This window comes from Loxodonta africana, chromosome 5, assembly GCF_030014295.1.
Source record: "Loxodonta africana isolate mLoxAfr1 chromosome 5, mLoxAfr1.hap2, whole genome shotgun sequence".
Lineage (NCBI taxonomy): Eukaryota > Metazoa > Chordata > Mammalia > Proboscidea > Elephantidae > Loxodonta > Loxodonta africana.
In genome coordinates, this window is record NC_087346.1 from 158,112,499 (window position 1) to 158,133,784 (window position 21,286).

General features: G+C 43.7%; 1 protein-coding gene across 2 annotated transcripts in view; it reads left to right on the forward strand.

Annotated features, from left to right (window-relative positions):
- The window catches only part of FAM193A (family with sequence similarity 193 member A), a 201,302-nt gene that overhangs the window by 21,893 nt on the left and 158,123 nt on the right, over window positions 1-21,286 (forward strand). Inside the window, exon 1 of one of the 2 annotated variants that reach the window (XM_064286155.1) lies at window positions 1-19,431. This exon is cut by the window's left edge and continues 12,339 nt beyond it. The exons of the other annotated variant lie outside the window; for it this stretch is intronic. Coding sequence (XP_064142225.1) covers window positions 19,429-19,431 — 3 coding nt within the window. The 5' untranslated portion in view covers window positions 1-19,428. The remainder of the gene's footprint in view (window positions 19,432-21,286) is intronic. 2 annotated transcript variants of the gene reach the window in all.

Genomic DNA, 21,286 nt, shown 5'->3' on the forward strand with positions numbered 1-21,286 from the left:
TTTTTCACCGTTAGTGTGATGGCTACTGTATATTTTTTGTAGATACCTGTTATTGAGTTGGGGCACAGTGGTTAAGAGCTATGGCTACTAACCAAAAGGTCGGGAGTTCAAATCCACCAGCTGCTCCCTGGAAACTGTATGGGGCAGTTATACTGTGTCCTACAGGGTTGCTGTGAGCCAGAATTGACTCAGTGGCAGTGGATTTTATTATCAAGTTGGGAAAGTTTCTGTTCCTAGTTTGTTGAGAGTTTTTGTTAATGTATATTGAATTTTGTTAAGTGCTTTTTTTTTTTTAATTTTTATTGAGCTTCAAGTGAATGTTTACAAATCAAGTCAGTCTGTCACATATAAGTTTATATACACCTTACTCCATACTCCCACTTGCTCTCCCCCTAATGACTCAGCCCTTCCAGTCTCTCCTTTCGTGACAATTTGGCAGCTTCGAACCCTCTCTACCCTCCCATCCCCCCTCCACACAGGAGATGCCAACACAGTCTCAAGTGTCCACCTGATACAAATAGCTCACTCTTCATCAGCATCTCTCTCCTACACACTGTCCAGTCCCTTCCATGTCTGATGAGTCGTCTTCGGGAATGGTTCCTGTCCTGGGCCAGCAGAAGGTTTGGGGACCATGACCGCTGGGATTCCTCTAGTCTCAGACCATTAAGTATGGTCTTTTTGTGAGAATTTGGGGTCTGCATCCCACCGATCTCCTGCTCCCTCAGGGGTTCTCTTTTGTGCTCCCTGTCAGGGCAGTCATCGGTTGTGGCCGGGCACCAACTAGTTCTTCTGGTCTCAGGATGATGTAGGTCTCTGGTTCATGTGGCCCTTTCTGTCTCTTGGGCTCATAGTTATCGTGTGACCTTGGTGTTCTTCATTCTCCTTTGATCCAGGTGGGTTGAGACCAATTGATGCATCTTAGATGACCGCTTGTTAGCATTTAAGACCCCAGACGCCACATTTCAAAGTGGGATGCAGAATGTTTTCATAATAGAATTATTTTGCCAATTGACTTAGAAGTCCCCTTAAACCATGGTCCTCAAACCCCCCGCCCTTGCTCCGCTGACCTTTGAAGCAATCAGTTTATCCCGGAAACTTTGCTTTTGTCCAGTCCAGTTGAGCTGACCTTCCATGTATTGAGTATTGACCTTCCCTTCACCTAAAGTAGTTTTAAGTGCTTTTTCTGAATCAACTGATACAGTCATGGTTTTTCTTCTTTAGACGGTTGTTATGGTAGATTGCGTGGGTTTATTTTTGAATAGTGAACCAGCCTTGCTTTAATGAAATATACCTCACTTGGTTATTATTCTTTTTAAATTGCTGGATTTGGTTTGCTCATATTTTATTGAGGATTCTTATCTATTTTCATAAGGGATATTTGTCAGTGTTTTCTTATACTGTCTTTGCCTGTTTTTGGCATAAATGTAAGGGTGGTCTTGTAAAATATGTTTTAATTGTCCCCTTCTCTTCTATTTTGGTAATTTGTGGTTTTTAAGGAATTGGTCTGTTTCATTAAGTTGTTGAATTTATGTGTGTAGAGTTGTGTGGAGTATTTCCACATTATCCTTTTAATGTCTGTGGGGATCTGTAGTGATGTCCCCTCTTTCACTTTTGATAATGGTAATTAGTCTTCTCTCTCTTTTTTTCCCTTTGTCAGTCTTGCTGGAGGTGTCTCAATGTTATTGATATTTTTGAAGAGGCAGCTTTTGGCTTTATCGATTTTTCTCTTTTTGTTATCAGTTTCGTTGATTCTTATTTTTTTTAAGTCTGCTTCATTACTTGCTTTGGGTTTATTTTGATTTTCCTTTCCTAATTTCTTGAGGTTTTGTTGTTGTTGTTACTTGCTGTCCAGTTGGTTTCGACTCATGGCAACCCCAAGTGTGCAGAGTAGAACTGCACTCCATGGGGCTTTCAAGACCGTGACCTTTAGAAGCTCAGACTATTGGTGTGAGGCCTTTCTTCTTTTCTAATGTCAGCGTTTAATGCTATAAACTTCTCTCTAAGCCATTCTTTTTATTTTTTTAATTTTTATTGTGCTTTAAGTGAAAGTTTACAAATCAAGTCAGACTCTCATATAAAAATTTATAAACACCTTGCTATATAATCCTAATTGCTCTCCCCCTAATGAGACAGCACACTCCTTCCCTCCACTCTCTCTTTTCGTGTCCGTTCGGCCAGCTTCTGACCCCCTCTGCCCTCTCATCTCCCCTTCAGACAGGAGATGCCAGCATAGTCTCATGTGTATACTTGGTTCCAGAAGCTCATTCTTCCCCAGTATCATTTTCTATCCCATAGTCCAGTCCAATCCCTGTCCAAAGAGTTAGCTTAGGGAATGGTTCCTGTCCTGGGCCAACAGAAGGTCTGTGGGGACCATGACCTCTGGGGTCCTTCTAGTCTCAGTCAGACCATTAAGCCTGGTCTTTTCACGAGAATTTGAGGTGTGCATCCCACTGCTGTCCTGCTCCCTCGGGGTTCTCTGTTGTGTTCCCTGTCAGGGCAGTCATCGGTTGCAGCTGGGCACCATCTAGTTCTTCTGGTCTCAGGGTGATGGAGTCTCTGCTTTATGTGGCCCTTTCTGTCTCTTGGGCTTGTAATTGGCTTGTGTCCTTGGTGTTCTTCATTCTCCTTTGCTCCAGGTGGGTTGAGACCAATTGATGCATCTTAGATGGCTGCTTGCTACCTCTAAGCCATTCTTTATCTGCGTTGTACAAATTTTGATATGCTGTACTTAACACTTTCATTTAATGCAAAACATTTTCTAATTTCCTTTTTGACTTACGGGTTACTTAGGAGCATGTTGTTTAGTTTCTTGTTACTGGTTATTGAGTTGTAGTCTAATTTCATTGTTTGAAAACATGCTTTGTATGATTTTAATTCTTAAAAAAATTTTAGGTTCTATGGTCTTTTTTGGTGGATATTACTCATGCACTTAAAATATGTGTATTCTGCTATTATAGGATGGAGTGTTCCCTGAATGTCAGTTAGATCCAACTGGTTGTTGGTTTTGTTCAGTTCTTGCATATCCTTGCTAATCTTTTGTCCACCAGTTCTATCGATGCTGAGACATTTTGACCTTTCTGATAAAATGGTGGGTTTATTGATTTCTCCTTACAGTTTGTTTAGTTTTTGCATCATGTATTTTGAATCTCTGTTGTTTGGTGCATATACATTTAGGATTGTCCTGTCTTCATGGTAAATTGACCCTTTTTTGAAATTGTGGTAAATACGTGTGTTCCAGACGTCGCCATTTCAGCATTCTCAACGTGTACAGCTTAGTGACGTTAATTGTATTCATCATGCTGTGTAACCATCACCATTACCTTTTCTCAGCTTTTTCCGTTACCATTAACAGAAGCTCAGTGTCTCCTACGCAGTGAGTCCCTTTTTATCCCTCCCTGCCACCTACCTCTGGTAACCCTAATAATCTCAGGTCTGTATATATTTGTCTGTTCAAATATTTCCTATAGGTGGAATCATACAATAGTTCTTTTTGAGCCTGACTTATTTCCCTCAGGTTAATTGGTGGTGTAGCATGTACCAGGACTTAATTTCTCTTTGTGGCTGAGTAATACTCTGTTTTTTCATCCATTTGTAGATAGACATCTAGATTGTTTCCATCTTTTTGCTGCTGTGAATATTGCTGCAGTGGAGGTTGGTATATGAGTATCTGTGTTCCTGCTTTCTGTTCTTCCGGACATATACCTAGGAGTGGATTTGCTGGATGGTATAGAACTCTATATTTAACGTTTTGAGGACCCTCCCTGCTGTTTTCCACAGTTACTGTACCATTTCACGATCCCACCAACTGAGGGTTCCAGTGTCTCCACATTCCAATACTTGGTGTTTTTCGTTTTTTTTAAATCATAGCCATCTTAATGGATGTGAAGTGATAATCTAATTGCGGTTTTGATTTACATTTCCCTAATGACTAATATGGAAACCCTGGTGGCGTAGTGGTTAAGAGCTGTGGCTGCTAGCCAAAAGGTCAGCAGTTCAGGTTCACCAGGCACTCCTTGGAAACCCTGTGGGGACAGTGCTACTCTGTCTTACAAGGTCTCTATGAGTTGAAGTCGACTTGATGGCAGTGGGTTTGGTTTTTTGGTTTAATGACTAATGTTAAGCATCTTTTCATGTGATTTTTGTCCATTTGTGTATCTTCTTTGGTGAAATGTGTCTTTATGAACTGACCTTTTTACTGATTAAGTTATAACCCTCTTTGGTAATTTTCTTGCCTCCGAAGTCTACATTGATAATAATATGGCTATTCCAGCTTGCTTTTGATTAGGTTTTGCATGGTATATATATTTTTTCTCCTTTTACTTTTAACCTACATATGTAATTATATTTAAGGTGAGTTTCTTGTAGACAGCTGCTTGATTAACTTTCATTAATTATGTATATCCATATTTCCACTTTTAATTGTAATGTAGATGTGAAATATGCTTACTAATTTGAGGTCTTTTTTTGTCTGGCTTAACTGCTAATTGAATATCTGTTTGGTGCTAGTACAGGATATATACTAGGATATAGCTTTCATTGTTGGACTTTTTGACCCTATAGACTTTTGGACATTGTCTTGCTGAATTGCACAAGTGTGAAAACGCAAGTGATCTTTATTTCAGAGGGAGTCTAACCGGTATGGCTTGGAGTTGAATAGCTTCTAAGGGCATGTGCCTACAAAACACATACTTTCTTTTTAATATAGAAATAAATTTTACTTTTCACTTGTGTTTGTGGCATTGAATGATCGTATTTGTTTTCCAGGGAAATTGACCTTTTTTTGCATACATTTGCAGATTGTGATATCAAGTGAGGAACATTTTTCTCTTGAATCATTGAGCACAGTATTAGTTACAGGTTGAAACTGAATGAGAAGATGGGAAATCTAACGTCTTATGACCCAGAATTATTTTTTTAATAAACTTTTTATCTTGGAATGCTTTTAGATTTATAGAAAAGTTGACAAAATTTCCATATTTTCTTCACCCAGTTTTCCCTAATGTTAACATCTTGTGTAACCTTGTACATTTATAAAATACTGTTAACTAAATTGCAGACATTATTTGGAATTGACTGATTTTCCCACTAATATCCTATTTCTGTTCTAGGATCCTATCCAGGATACCACGTTGCATTTAGTGCCCCCAGAATTTTAATTGTAATTTTTTTGGCTGCCTCATCTATGAAATGGGTAGATTAATTTTTGTCTTCCTCAAATGAGCCCTGCAAAGGATAATTAATATTCAAAGTTTGGTAGTGATTTTATGTTTATACTAAAATTCAGTGAAATTATTAACTATTTAATAGTTTACTACAATCTAATTTTTTTCTCTGGAAATATCTGGCAGTTTTTCTACTGTGGTCTGAAGGACACACACTCTCTAGAAGTTACCGTGGAGAGGACAGCTCCCTCCTCCGAGGCTCCTGGAGGGTGGCAACCTGCTCGTGCAGACGCTGCCCTAGTAGTGGTTGGGACAGCTCAGAGAAGGGAGGTAGTAGCTCCTTGCCAAAGCTGTTTGGTGGCCTTGGGTGAAGAAAATTCCATAGATGAATCCCTGACCATGTTCATAGTATTGCTGTCATTGTTTCCTGTTTTTAAAAGCATAAAAAAAATCATCTGTTGATTGGCTTAAATGTAAATTTTGGCCACTGTCAGTATTCTTCCTTCCATTAAAAAACCATAGAGTTTGGGTCTGTTAACCAGTCATTACAGCCAGACCCCCATCCACACGCAGTTTTTGAGTTGAACTGTTCCTTGTAATGTTTGCAGATTTACAGATGCCCCATTAGTATTCCAGTTGGAATGTGGGATTGGCAGTCCAGAGAATTATAGAACTTTAGATCTAGAAGGAATGAAAAACAGAATACTTATTGCTGAGACAGATTCTTTTATTTACTAGCTTGAGGAAACTGAGGCCCAAAGTGTTGAATTCAGCAAATTCCTCTAGTCTTTTTAGTCAGTATCCTCTCTTCCACCTTTCAACTCCTGGTGGTTTTTATCCCTGATCAGTAGTTACCGTAGATATCAAGACCCTTGTTTCATCTTATTCTTCCTTACTCTCCCTTTCCTCTCTCTCAGTCAGTCTTCATGTGCACACCCTGCTGCCTTCTCTGCCCGGGTTCTTCTGCCTGCTTGCCTGAAGGCCTGAAATGTTTTCCATCTCTTTGATGGTGCCTTCCTTACTCTGACCACTCCCTCGCCTGTCAGGCTTCCTGCCCAGTGGGGAGGAGAGGTCAGCGTCCCTCTGCACTCAGCTTCCTGCCACAGCTGCATGCATACCTGGTTTTTTCTGTCAGGTTGCTGTCCTGTGTGGAGGCCCTTCCTTCCACTGTACCACACACACACACACGGCTCTGCTGTCACGTTGCTGTCCTGTGTGGTGGTGTTTCCTTCCACTGTACCATGCACACCTGGCTCTTCTGTCACACACACTTGACTCTTCTGTCACACTGCACGCCTTATGTGGTGGCCTGGTACAGCCAGTGGGGCCAGCCTTTCCTCCCCTCTGCACCTTGCTGGGTGCTGGGTCTGCCTGGTGGTCTTCCCCTTCTTTGTGTAGGTGACTGCTGTTTCTCTCCTAAGATGTTGGCTCTTCTGGGCAGCCTTCCTTCACCATCCTAGGCCTGGTTGTTGCCTTCTTTCTCTGCTCCCTCAGTGCCTGTCCTTGGTTGGGTCACAGTGCTGAGGCTAGCTTGTCACTCCTGGTTTATTGGAAGATTTTTTCCCAGCTACTCCAGGACTCACTCAGTGCATGGTAAGTGCTCCTTACATGTTGCACTGAGAACAAGGCCAACTGAGATTAGCGCCTGCAATTCCTTTCTCTTTACCTTTTGTCATGGATTGAATTGTGTCCCCCCAAAATGTGTGTCAACTTGGCTAGGCCATGATTCCCAGTATTGTGTGCTTGTTCACCATTTTGTCATCTGAGGTGATTATCCTGTGTGTTGTAAAATCTGATGGGATTATCCTCTGTGTTGTAAAATCTGATGGGATTGTCCTGTGTGTTGCAAAATCTGATGTGATTATCCTGTGTGTTGCAAAATCTGATGTGATTATCCTATGTGTTGTATTTACAACACATAGGATAATCATGTCAAATCACAAAATGGTGGACAACCACACAGTATTGTCATGCATCTGTCAGTTTGTTGTACTCTGGGGGCTTATGTATTACTGTGATGCTGGAAGCTATGCCTCCAGGATTCAAATGCAAGCAGGGTCACCCATGGCAGACAGGTTCCAGCTGAGCTTCCAGACTAAGACAGACTAGGAAGAAGGACCTGGCAGTTTACTTCTGAAAAGAATTAGCTAGTGAAAACTTTATGAATAGCAGCGGAACATTGTCTGACACAGTGCTGGAAAATGAGCTCCTTGGGTTTGAAGGCACTCAAAATACAACTGGGGAAGAGCTGCCTCCTCAAAGTAGAAACCAAATCAAACCAATCCCACTGCCATGAAGTCAATTCTGACCCATAGCAACCCCGTAGGATGTAGTAGAACTGCCCCATAGGGTTTCCAAGGAGCGGCTGATGGATTTGAACTGCAGACCTTTTGGTTAGTGGCTGAATGCTTAACCACAGCGCCACCAGGGCTCCTTAATGACGTGGATGGAGTCAAGCTTTCGGGACCTTCTTTTGCTGATGTGGCATGACTCAACATGAGAAGAAACAGCTGCAAACATCTATTAATACTCGGAATGTGGGACGTACAGAGTATAAATCTAGGAAAATTGGAAACCGTCAGAAATGGAATGCATAAACATCGATGTCCTAGCCATTAGCGAGCTGAAATGGACTGGTATTGGCCATTTTGAATTGGACAATCATATAGTCTACTATGCTGGGAATGACAGCTTGAAGAGGAATGGCGTTGCATTCATCATCAAAAAGAATATTTCAAGATTTATCCTGAAGTACAGTGTCGTCAGTGATAGGATAATATCCGTACGCCTACAAGGAATACCAGTTAATATGACTGCTATTCAAATATACGCACCAACCATTAAGGCCAAAGATGAAGAAACTGAAGATTTTTACCAACTTCTGCAGTCTGAAATTGATTGAACATGCAATCAGGATAGACTGATAATTACTAGTGATTGGAATGTGAAAGTTGGAAACAAGAAGGATTGGTAGTTGGAAAATATGGCCTTGGTGATAGAAATGATGCTGGAGATCTCATGATAGAATTTTGCGAGACCGATGACTTCTTCATTGTAAATACATTTTTTCAGCAACATCCACTTGTGGTATTTCTGTTACAGCAGCATTAGATGACTAAGACAAATGGAGACTCCAGAACGCTTAATTGTGCTCATGAGAAACCTGTACAAAGACCAAGAGGCAGTCCTTCCAACAGAATAAGGGGATGCTGCGTGGTTTAAAGTCAAGAAAGATGTGCGTCAGAGTTTTATCCTTATACCGTACTTAATTCAGTCTGTATGCTGAACAAATATTCCGAGAACCTGGACTATATGAAGAAGAATGGGGCCTCAGGATTGGAGAAAGAATCATTAACAACCTGTGATATGCCGATGACACAATCTTTCTTGCTGAAAGTGCGGAGGACATGAAGCACTTACTGATGGAGATCAAAAACTACAGCCTTCAGTACGGCTTATACCTCAACATAAAACAAAATCTTCACAACTGGACCAGTAAGCAACATCATGATAAACAGAGAAAAGATTGAAGTTGTAAAGGATTTCATTTTACTTAGATGAATGCCCACGGAAGCAGCAGTCTAGAAATGAAAGGAGAATTGCATTGGGCAGATCTGCTGCAAAAGACCTCTTTTAAAGTGTTAAAAAGCAAAAACATCTCTCTGAGGACTAAGTGACGCCTGAGCCAAACCATGGTGTTTCCAATCGCCTCATATGCAGCGAAAGCTGGGCAGTAAATAAGGAAGACCAAAGAAGAATTGATGCCTTTGAATTATGGTCTTGGCGAAGAATATGAATATACCATGCATTGCCAAAGGAGTGAACAAATGTGTCTTGGAGGATGCTCCTTAGAAGCAAAGATGGTGAGACTTTGTCTCACTTACTTTGTACGTGTTGTAAAGAGGGATCAGTTCCTGGAGAATTATGTCATGCTTGGTAACCAAGTTAGAGGGTCAGTGAAAAAGCGGAAGACCCTCAACACAATGGATTGACACAGTGGCTGCAACAGTGGGCTCAAGCATAACAATTGGGAGGATGGTGTAGGACTGGGCAGCTTTTGTTCTGATGTACGTAGAGTCACTGTGAGTTGAAACTGACTTGATGGCACCTAACAACAACAATGCGACGTTGATAAGGCAGGATTAGTGGCTGTTATTTTAATGAGGCAGGACTCAGTCTACAGGATTAGGCTGTATGTGGAGGGAGTCTCTTTTGAGATATAGAAGAGAGGAGTGAGCAGAGAGGAGTGAAGAACCAGGAGGGGAGCATGTCTTCAAGGTCATAGCTGTCTGTCTCTTGGTTCCAGGAGTTTCTCAGGTGGGAATCCCGGGTTCAGAGGACATGCTGGCTCCTGGGTGCTATCTGCACACTCCTGCCCCGGTGACCATGGCTAGAAGGGTCACACAACAGTGATCCATTGTACCACATACTCACTAGAATGATGGTTGGGCCTTTTTTTTCTGCCCATCTGTGGCAAATGAACTCAACTTGTCCATATTTAAACTAAACTTTCTATACTAGAATGCAGTGGTTGGGAATTATTGGTTTGTGTGCTAATTTACCCAAAAGCGTTTTTGCTTAAAAATCTCAGTTCAGCTCTATTGGTTGTGTCTGTCATGAGAAAGTTGTATCCGATAATCTTGAAGGTCTTCTACAACCTTGTGATTCTATGATTGTCACACTTTTGGTCAGACTATTTCCGCGACAACTCATCATTTCTAAAGTGGGGCGTACTTCAGATGCTTGCTGGGGATTGTCGAAACTAGTGTTAATATTGTTAAATAAGAAATTTGTGAATGTTTAGCTTGTGGATTCAGACTGGTGTTCGCACCTGATCTGTGTTTCAAAGGTCCTAGGGTATCCTGAGACAAGAGAAGATGCCCCAAACGGCAGAGGCGATGTTCTTGCCTGGGGCAGTTAGCGAGTGCCCATTAAGTACATTTCGGAATCCTACTGTCTAGTTTTAATTAAGCTGGCCCCCATAAAATGGGCAGGTAGTCTGAAAAGAAACCCTGGGTTGTCGAGAATGCTAGTATTGAAAGAGCCAGGAAATACCTCCCTGCACAAACATTAGCCACAGGATGAAGTTCAAAAAATGATCCAAGCAGACCTGAGAATCGGCTCTCAAAGATTGCTCACCTTAATGAATGGTGACCCATGCCTGAAGTGGATATCTCTCCCTGAGATACTAGGCAAGGAAAGAATATAAAACCCACTGCCGTCGAGTTGATTACAACTCATAGCGACCCTGTAGGACAGAGTAGAACTGCCCTCTAGGGTTTCCAAGTCTGTAAATCTTTATAGAAGCAGACTGCCACATCTTTCTCCCACAGAGTGGCTCGTGGGTTTGAATCACTGGCCTGTTGGTCAGCAGCCATGTGTCTAACCATTGTGCCTCCAGGGCTCCTTAGGAAAGTATGTAGCCCTTCTTAAGAAAGTCAGCAAGGCAGTTGCAGTGCTGGTTAAAGTAATCATTGGGAAGAGGGACATCAACAGCTACAGTTACGCAGCAGTGTTTAAAGGCTTACGGTACTCAGTCCACTATTTTATAGAATTTCATTAAGCTTAAAGGTAAACCCCTTTTGAGGTTTCTAACTTGCATTTTTGAGTTGGTTAGGGTTCGGTTGCAGAAACTAGCTAGTTCTCATAGACAGGCATTTAATTTGGAGAGTTAGGAGCATATCACGTGTTCGAAAGGGCTGGTGGAACAGGCTCTAGGCTGGGTTTCCAAGAATGACTTACAGAACAAAAGGACAGCACTCAGCTGTAGAGCTGGCTGAGTCATATATAACACCTGCCACACACCACTGGGAAATGCTTCTTCCCCCAGCAGGGGCCGGGGAAGTGGGGGAAGAGGGGTGAAATAATAGACTGAAAACAAGGTGGCAACAAAGTAAATCCGTTACTTTGTCAGCAGAGTCTTTCCGATTGTTCATCAGAAGTATCCTGGAAGATTTGAAAAAATAAATTATTAGAATAAACCATGATATGTGGGTGGTTTGGTGTGTGATTGGATGGAGGTACAGGTATTTCTAACACCCTTCAACTTGTACTTTTTGCTACATTCTGATTGAATACTTTTTTTGTGAGTCAACTGAAGGAAAAATCTCCTAGAGCATGTATGTTCCTCAGTGATAAATGATTTCTTCGATAAACTAGATGTAACCAGCAATGGAGCAGTTATTTTGTAACGAAAACACACTCACTCACTCACTCACTCACTCACTCACTCACTCACTCACTCACTCACTCACTCACTCACTCACTCACAACTGTTCAGGGGTAAGGTAGGGTTACAGAAAGCAGCACATGTGAAATTCACTCACTGCATCATGCATGGATATGTTCGTACAATGAATTGGAGCCAGAAGTACATAAGGGCTCAGCTTGAGACCTTTAAAATGTAGTAAACCTTTGCAATATTTTGTGTTGAACTAGGAAGTAACTATGAAAATATTTGGCAAGATACAGAGATACGCTGGTTATCTTGTGGCAAAATACTTTAAAAATGTTGCTATTTAGAAAGTGAATTGTTTTTCCTTTACATAAACATAAGTGGTCTAAATTTGCTGACCTTTTCTGTAGTGAGTGGCTGCCACTAAGAACACTACCTAGAAAATGCAGTATTTTTGAAGAAAATAAACACTTAATCTGCCCCCACAAGAAGAATGGTGACACTTTAACAGCGCGTGAAAAACTGAAAGAAACTTGCTGTAGAGAAGGTTTTGACAATGGGTGTTTTAGAATTTTCCCCATTATTTATTTTTTGCTAAAAATCATGTGAATCATCATCTTATCCGAGCACTTAAACTTGGAAATGAATTCTTCAGCCCATTTAAAAGCTTCCTGTTGTAATGTTTAGTGGAGTTTTAATGTGTTTGTTAAAAATACAAAAATGTGATACCTTATGATATTATGTAAGAACCACTAACTCAGGAGGAAGATGTAAATTTACTTGCTGAATTTGTACAAAAACCCCTGCCTAACTGATTGATAGAATTGACAAGCATGATTTAGCATCCTTTAAACCGTTGCCGTGGCTTCGATTTCAACTCATGGCAAACCATGTATTGCAGGGTAGAACTGCTCCATGGGGCTTTCTTGGCTGGCGGCACAATGACTAAGTGCTCTGCTGCTAACTGAGAGATCAGCAGTTCTAACCCACCCAGTGGTTCCTTGGGAGAAAAGACCTGGCAGTCTGCTTTCGTAAAGATTACAGCCTAGGACACCCTGTGGGCAGTTCCACTCCGTCACATGGGGTTGCTCTGAGTCATTATTGACTGGCTGACACCCAACAAACAATAAGGTTGCCTGGCCTTTCTTCTTCCATACTGCTGTTTGGGTTTAACCATTAACCTTTAGGTTAGTAGGTAAGTGCAAACTGTGTAACAGATTATGGACAACACTGTGAAGAATGGGAACTCCGGAACACGTCATTGTGCTCATGAGGAACCTGTACATAGATCAAGAGGACAAGGGGATACTTCGTGGTTTAAAGTCAGGAAAGGTGTGCGTCAGAGTTGTATCCTTTCACTGTACCTATTCAGTGTGTATGCTGAGCATATAATCCAAGAAGCTGGACTATATGAAGAAGAACGGGGCATCACGTTTCGAGGAAGACTCATTAACAACCTGCATTATGCAGATGATAGAACCTTGCTTGCTGAAAGTGAAGAGGACTTGAAGCACTTACTGATGAAGATCAAAGACCACAACCTTCAGTAGGGATTACTCCTCAACATAAAAGAAAAATCCTCCCAACTGGACCAGTAAGTAACATCGTGATAAACAGGGAAAAGACTGAAGTTGTCAAGGATTTCATTTTACTTGGATCCACAATCAACACTCATGGAAACAGCAGTCAAGATCTTGCCTTGATCTATGTACAGGCTCCTCATTAGCCCAATTAAGTGTTCTGGAATTCCCATTCTTTGCAATGTTACCCATAATTTGTTTTGATCCACACAGTTGAATGCCTTGCGTAGTCAATAAGACACAGGTAAAGATCTTTCTGGTATTCTCTGTTTTCAGCCCAGGATCCATCTGACATCAGCAGTGCTATCCCTCGTTCCACGTCCTCTTCTGAATCCGGCGTGAACTTTTGGCAGTTCCCCATTGATGAACTGCTGCAACCACTTTTGAATGATCTTCAGCAAACTTTTAACTTGCGTGTGATATTAACGGTATTGTCTGAGAATTTCTGCATTCTGTCATATCACCTTTCTTTGAAATGGGTACAACTATGGATCTCTTCCAGTTCATTGGCCAGGTAGCTGTCTTCCAAATTTCTTGGCGTAGATGAGCGAGCACTTCCAGCACTGCATCTGTTTGTTGAAACATCTCAATTTGTATTCCGTCAGTTCTTGGAGCCTTGTTTTTCACCAATGTCTTCAGAGTAGCTTGGATATCTTCATTGTTTATATATGTCTATATTTTGTGTACTTTTTACTATACATAAATTACATTCCTTACCTGCCTCTGAATGCTGCTGTTACCAGTACGAGATATATGGTGACCTAAACTCCATGGTCCTGAGCCTCCAGCACAGTGTGTTATGGGGACACTGTCATCTGTGCTCAGGTCCCACTGCCAGAGTACTTCCAGAAAGGTGAGCCTGCTGGTGACCAAGCAGTGCCTTCTCGTGCCTTCTGCCAGCTTCCCAGTGGCCTCTTCCTCCTTTGCCTATATCCCGCTCCTGGGAAGTACATCCACTGTGGTTTCTTATCGAGTGTGTCCTGTGCTTTCTCCACTGGCACCTCTCTTCCCTGCCGTGGTTCTCCAGGAACCGTTTTTTCTCCCACTTGCCATCCCCTTCTCCCAGCTCTAAGAACCTGCCTGTCTGTCCAACTCAGCTGACCTTCCCTCAACTTCTGATGAAATACAACCCATTTGTATTTACCTACATCTTAATCGTCCTTGACCAGATTGATTGTAAGTTCATTGAGTGCAGAAGTTTTTTAAGGGATAGTAACTTGTTCATAGCTAGTCTGTGTTTGTTGAATGAATCAAATGAGATGTAGAGTTAAGACTTTAAGTTATTTAAAAATTTTGGCATGCCATTTGAAGTGTATTTTGGAATTTTCTACCTCGTGAATATAGAGTACAGGCAGATTATTCCTGATGTTCAAATATACTAGAGTAAAAGGTGCAGTAAAACACTTCAGCCAGTGTTTCCTACAGTGAGGGGTGTGTGGTATTATGAGGTACAGTGACCACATGTAATGGGGAGAATGAGGAAAACTGAGAGGTGGTACTGTGGAAAAAAACAAAAACCAGTTTCTGTCTGACTGAGGGCACCCTACGTGTGTCAGTGCGGAACTGTCCTCTGTAGGGTTTTCAGTGGCTGGTTTACTTGTAGATCACCAGACCTTTCTTCTAAGGTGCCTCTGGGTGGACTTGAACCTCTAGCCTTTCAGTTAGCAGCTGAGTGTGCTAATGATTTGCACCCCCCCCCCAGGGACTCCCACTTTGAAAAAGGAGGGGTCTTACTTGGAGAATTAGAACGCAGATCTTAGGAGATACTTGCGGGGATTTGTTTGTTGTGCACAGCAGCGTTGGTTCCAGTTTGAGTTAGCTGTTGTGGCTTACAGAAGGGTTGCTCTAAGATCATGCCCTTCCCTTCCTGTGGCGTGGAAACTCATGGTTGGGTAGGATTAAATTGTAACATCGTTTCACAAGTAAAAAAAGTTGGTTCAGTATTGTCCTTGTTATTTCTTGAAAGGCTTTTATGGGCTTACCCTTTCTGTTCCCGGTAAAGAACCAGCTGATCAGAAACCCATGTGTGGGAGTGAGAAATTGTAAGGGAGGTTCTGTTGGAATGATAGAATATAACTTTCTAAAAATTTGATTTTTCTTAGCAATAATACAAAAGCAGCCCAAAAAGAATTTATTCATAATTATGCAGATATGAGCTTTGTGCTGTTTATCAGTTTTGATAGTGAGAATTCTGGCGTTTAGTGGCCTGAGATACTCATGACAGCGTGGGGAATATCTGGGCTGGGCATACCTGAGATGGGGCTTCATTAACGGCTTGTTCATTTGTCATGTGTTCAGAGCATCTCTCATGTGTCTGGAGTTGCTGTGGCAGAGCATGTATCAGTGAACAAAACAGAAGAAGCTTCCCCTCCACTGTCCAGAGGGAGATGGTGAGTGCAGAGGTGAGAAGAGGAGAGGGGCAGAGATGTCTGCAGGGAGATGGTGAGTGCAGAGGTGAGGTGAGGAAAGGGGCAGAAATGTCTGCAGGGAGATAATGTGTGCAGAGGTGAGGAGATGAGAGGGGCAGAGATGTTTGCAGGGAGATGGTGAGTGCAGAGGTGAGGAGAGGAAGGGCAGAGATGTCTGCAGGGAGATGGTGAGTGCAGAGGTGAGGAGAGGAAAGGGGCAGAGGTGAGGAGAGGAAAGGGGCAGAGGTGAGGAGAGGAAAGGGGTAGAGATGTCTGCAGGGAGATGGTGAGTGCAGAGGTGAGGAGAGGAGAGGGGCAGAGGTGAGGAGAGGAAAAGGGTAGAGATGTCTGCAGGGAGATGGTGAGTGCAGAGGTGAGGAGAGGAGAGGGGCAGAGATGTATGCAGGGAGATGGTGAGTGCAGAGGTGAGGAGAGGAGAGGGGCAGAGATGTCTACAGGGAGATGGTGAGTGCAGAGGTGAGGTGAGGAGAGGGGCAGAGATGTCTGCAGGGAGATGGTGAGTGCAGAGGTGAGGCGAGGAGAGGGGCAGAGATGTCTGCAGGGAGATGGTGAGTGCAGAGGTGAGAAGAGGGGGCAGAGACGTCTGCTGGGAGATGGTGAGCGCAGAGGTCAGGTGAGGAGAGGGACAGAGATGTCTGCAGGGAGATGGTCTGTGCAGAAGTGAGGTGAGGAGGGGGCAGAGATGTCTACAGGGAGATGGTGAGTGCAGAGGTGAGGAGAGGAGAGGGGCAGAGATGTCTACAGGGAGATGGTGAGTGCAGAGGTGAGGCGAGGAGAGAGGGGCAGAGATGTCTGCAGGGAGATGGTGAGTGCAGAGGTGAGGCGACGAAGGGGGCAGAGATGTCTGCGGGGAGATGGTGAGTGCAGAGGTGAGGCGAGGAGAGGGGCAGAGATGTCTGCAGTGTTAATTGGGGTCAAGGAAGGAGAAGGAAGCAGCTAGCAAATGCCCAAAGGGAGTGAGGAAGCAAAGCTACGCCGACATCTGGGCTTATGGTATTCTAGACACAAGGAACAGCAGCTGCCAAAGCTCTGTCACGGCCAGCCTTGTTCTTTTAGCTCATGCTGTTAAAATAAACTATACTTTCCTAAGTAGTTGGACCCAAACATTATCTAGAACGTGATCATAAAATCACAGATTTCAGGATGGAGCTGGGACTCATATGTTCATTTCCAAAATTTTAGGACTGGCCTGTGATTGTCGTGACCACTGTTTGATTTCATCTCATTCAGTTGCTCTTGAAAATTGAGGCACACTCCCAGGGATAATTTAGATGCATCTTGAAGTTTTCCTACCTAAATATTTAAGTTACAGAAACTGAAAGCGTAACTTCCAATCTTCACTTCTGCATACCTTGTGAGATTGTGACTGACTTCCCGCTGAACAGCCCAGCAGCTCTTCGGGACTCGTGGCCGAGCTGTTTGGGCATCAGGAATCGGGGCTCCAGCCGCCATCTGCTCTGCCCGTGGCTGGGTTGTAGCCTGCACTTCTTGCATAACGTCTGTTACTCTCATTTTAACTGCAGGGTTGAATTCAGCATGTTCAGATATCTTATCTTTGTCAGAACGTAGTACATTCTTGTGAGCTGTTGTGAGTTGGATGGTTTAGATTCTTAAAGAGCCATTTAAGTTCAGAGAGTCATTCTGAGCCGAAGAAGCAACTCCTGTAAATCTTGTCAATAAAATTTGATGATGTGGCTCAGAAGATACCAAAATAAACCAAGTCTCCACACATCCTTAGCTTTTTCTAAGCATTCCATGAACTGGAGAAGGATGTGAACACTCTTGGCCACTTTGTTATTGCTCATCACAGGAATGCAGACTCTGGCGTGCGGAGCTCTGAGCACTGTCCTACTGGACACGCTACAGGAGAAGGGAACTCAGCCCTCGCTGTGCCAGGCGTCACTGACATCACAGGTGTTCCCTTCTCCCGTTCATCGTTCCAGCCCATAGCGACATGTGACGGCCGCTTCCCCAGGTGCTCTAGATGTGAGGCCGTGTGCAGGTGTGAAAAAGGGCTCTGTAGGTGGACCAGCTGCCCTGGCGCAGGACTTGGCCAGCTGTCGGCACCTCTGAAGAACGACGACACTGCTTCCTCAGAGCAGGCGTGGCTAAGGGGCTGGCTTGGTTTTTCTTTGAAAGAAGAACTGCTTTGCTCCTGTCTCAGCCTCAGGTAGGTTTATGGGGGTGTATTTTTAGTCGTGCACTTGGCCCTCCACGTGCTCAGCAAGGCAGCGTGGCGCTGAGAAGCCACCGAGTCTGACTTCAGAGCAGGTGGGGTGGAGCGGAAGAGAGGCTGTGGACAGCAGCCCTGGGCACCAGCTTCTCTGTGTCCTGTGGCTCCTCGCTCCGTGTTGACTTCTCTGAGCCTCTTCTGGCGGAGAGCCTCTTCTGGTGGGCTCACTTCACCCATAGGCTCTGCTCTTGGTAATTTAGCTCAGCCTGGCTCACCTCTTCCTGGCAGCCTCCAGTGATTACTGGTTGGTTTTGCTTTGTATTTCAGTTCACATTTCCCAGAAGGGGACCTGATCCTGTTGGTATGATGGCTGTGATGGGCTGCCTCGGGGCTGGTTGTTGGCCTGATGTTGAGTTCATTCCTTCCTTGAGGCCTGCAGTTGAGGGCAGGGCCTGGGAACCAAGCAGAGGACTGTGGGGGCATGTTCCCTGATGAGGCGCCCCCTGCAGGCAGGTGCGGGGATCGACATCTCTGTCAGGACCGTGAACTTTGGTTTGATTTTGTGTAAAGATTGTGTTAATATAAATTTGAAAGCGTGTGGCTTCCGAGGTAGAACACCTAATTTTAGTTAAAGGCGTTTTGGAAGAAGAGGATCTTGAGGGGCATGCATAAAGCGAAATTCTAGACCCAATTTTTACCGCTTTCTAAAACTTGGTGAGTACATCAAAGTAGATTATAAAGACTGAATTTTAATTTTTCATTTAAAAGTTAACCCCAAAGCAACATTTTAAACTTTCTGTCTGATGCTCTTTCCCCCTAAAGTGAGGTCGTATGTAGCCCCTCACTGAACCCAAGATTCTCTGAGAACACAGCCCAAGAGCACCAGGCTGGGCTGAGTTCTTAATCCAGCTTTGCCAGTATCTCACTGTGTGCCCTGGAGTAAGCCTCAGCCTCCTCTGATTTGTAATTTGTAAAGTGAGAGATTTAGGCTGAGTGTGGGTTGGAGTAGTCAGTGTTCCCGGTAGACGGGGAGGCATGTGCCACAGTACTGATGGTGAGAGGACACCGTGTCCCTTGGCTCGAAGCTAAGAAAGGGGCATAAAGGACGAGGGACTGGGAGCACTTGCTCACCTAAGACCTTGTGGGCAGGGTAAGGATCTTGGAAACAGTTGAAAGGCTTCACGCAGAGAAGGACAAATGTTTTCAAGGTCTCTGTGGCTGCAGTGAGGATAACACCGCTCACAGGGAGACACGTAGGAGACTGTTCAGTAAGCCATGGTGGTGGCACATGGTGGTGGCAGCAGAGGTGGGAGAGCACGGGACATGTTTAAGGGACACAGGAAGAGCGAGCGAGCCAGCACTTGAACGTGGCTTCACTATGCCAGGGTATAGCTAATTCTGAGGATCCTGACCTCCAGTGCTACTGTTGCCCCCAGGACAGAGAATACTAAAGATGGGCTAGAGTTGCGGGACAGGTTATGCGTTTTGTTAGTTTACATTCGTTTTGACCCCCATATTCTCGGTTCATAGCATACTCTCAGCGTCAGAGGAGAACGGGTCTCTTTTTTTCTTCACTTTTTCTCTGCTTCATTCTTTATACCCACTCCTCTTCCCCTCCTTCCGGATTTGTTCTCCTTGAATGGGGTAGTGTATTTGGGTGTGTTTGAATCTATGTTTGAAAAAAAAACCCTTGCGTGTATTTGTGTGTTTAAATTACCAAAACGGAGAGTGACGTGGATCTTACTCTTTCTTTTTCATGCAGCGTGAATTTTAAGACCTGTGTGTTGCTGTGTGCACAGCTCGTTTGCCCGTTCGTTCCACGAGTATCTGTTGAGTGCCTGGCTCTCAGGCACTACCTGTTGAAGGTGTCCTGCCTTCATGGAGCTTACCTTCTGGCGGCAGGAGTCTGATGGTAAATGACAGTGTACCCTGTCCCTCCGTGAAAGACAGAAGCAGAAGGGGTGGCGGCAGGGCTCAGGGAAGGTCTCGACAACGTGGTCCTGTTTGAACACAGGCCTGCAGGAAGTGAGGGGTGTCCCACGTTTCTTCTGTTCTTCTTTTGTAATCTGGGGAAGAAGCTTCCAGGCACAGGGAAAGCAGTGCCCAGGCCTTGGGTGGGAGCAGCCTAGGTATTCAGGTAACAAGGAGAGCACGTATGCTTTGCCTGGTGTGGTCACAGTTACCAAGATGTGACACGTGGAGCGGAGTTGGCCGTCAGCAGTAAGAGATGTAGGTAACAGTCCAGAGCTGTAATAGAAGAGGAATCAGAAGTTAGTTAATGTGGGCATTTTGGCGTTAGTTAACTGTATAGGCAATAATTACTGAGGAGCTCTGCCACAATCCCAGTGATTGATACCTGTTAACCTTAACTGACATTTATATCACACTTCCTGTCTGTCAGGCGCCGCTCTAGAAATTTGCGTGGGTGTCAGTATGCACGTGTAGGTGCCTTTTTAGCCTAATGGTAATCTAAAGACAGTGGTGTTGTTATTGCCATTGTGTGATGATACTGCCATTGTGTGATGAGGAAACACTCAGAAGGCAGAGGGGGACAGGAGCTGGTTGAATGGACCCGGGGAATACAGGGTGGAGAGGAGGAATGTGCTGTCTCATTAGGGGGAGAGCAGCTGGGAGTTCACAGCAAGGTGTATGTAACTGTACGAGAGACTGACTTGATTTGTAAACTGTTACCTAAAGCACGCACGCACACACACACGCACGCACGCACGCATGCAAAGAATGTCAGCAATCTTTTGTAAACAATAAATTGACTTCAGAATATCCATACTTAGTGGAACAATGCTGTAAACTAATAAGAAACATGGCCTTGGAATGTATGTGTACATTCTGCTTTTGAGGTAGATCAGTGTAGTGATAATATCAGTAGGCATTCAGTTCTGTTGTTGTTTGGTGCTGTTGAGTCAATGGCAACTCTTGGCGACCCCATGTATAACAATGAAATGTTGCTCAGTTCTGTGCCACAGTGGACGTTTGCAAGCTGTCCTTCTCATTTTGAGGCTTGCCACATGAGCAAACGAAGGTCCTGAAAGCTTTATCCCGTTCACATCATTAAGGTCCACTCTACTTTGAGGAGGCAGCTCTTCCCCAGTACTATCTTGAGTACCTTCCACCTAAAGTCGGTATTGACTTGATGGCAATGGGTTTGGGTTTTTTTTCCCTCCACCTCAATGGCTCATCTTCTGGCACTGTACCAGACAGTGTTCTGCTGCTATCCATAAGGTTTTCATTGGTTAAATTTTTTTCACAAGTAGGCTGCCGGGTCCTTCTTCCTGGTCTGTCTTAGTCTGGAAGCTCAGCTGAAACCTGAGTGACCCTGCTGGTATTTGAATCCCAGTGGCATAGCTTCCCGCATCACAGCAACATGCAAGCCCCCACAGTACGACAAACTGACAGGTGGTGGAGACGTTCAATAAATGGTAATTATTTTTATGTGCCATTCATCATTCAGAGATCTTTTTGTGATAGAGTATTTATTCTTCAACCCTATGTTAGCCTTTGGAAATATTCTCTTCCTTAAAAGATAACTATTACCTATTAAGCTAGGCCTGGAACTTTTAAGGGGGCAGGTCTTTGGTAATTTTTTCAGTTTCTTCATGGTGTTGGTTTAGGTTTAGTGATTTTTCCTGAGTCAATTTTTGTTTTTTTAAATTTATTGTGGTGAAAATATACACAAAATACTTGCAGTTTCCTGAATCAATTTTGATAATCGTTCACTTATGTAAAAAATTAAAAAAAGGAATTTACTT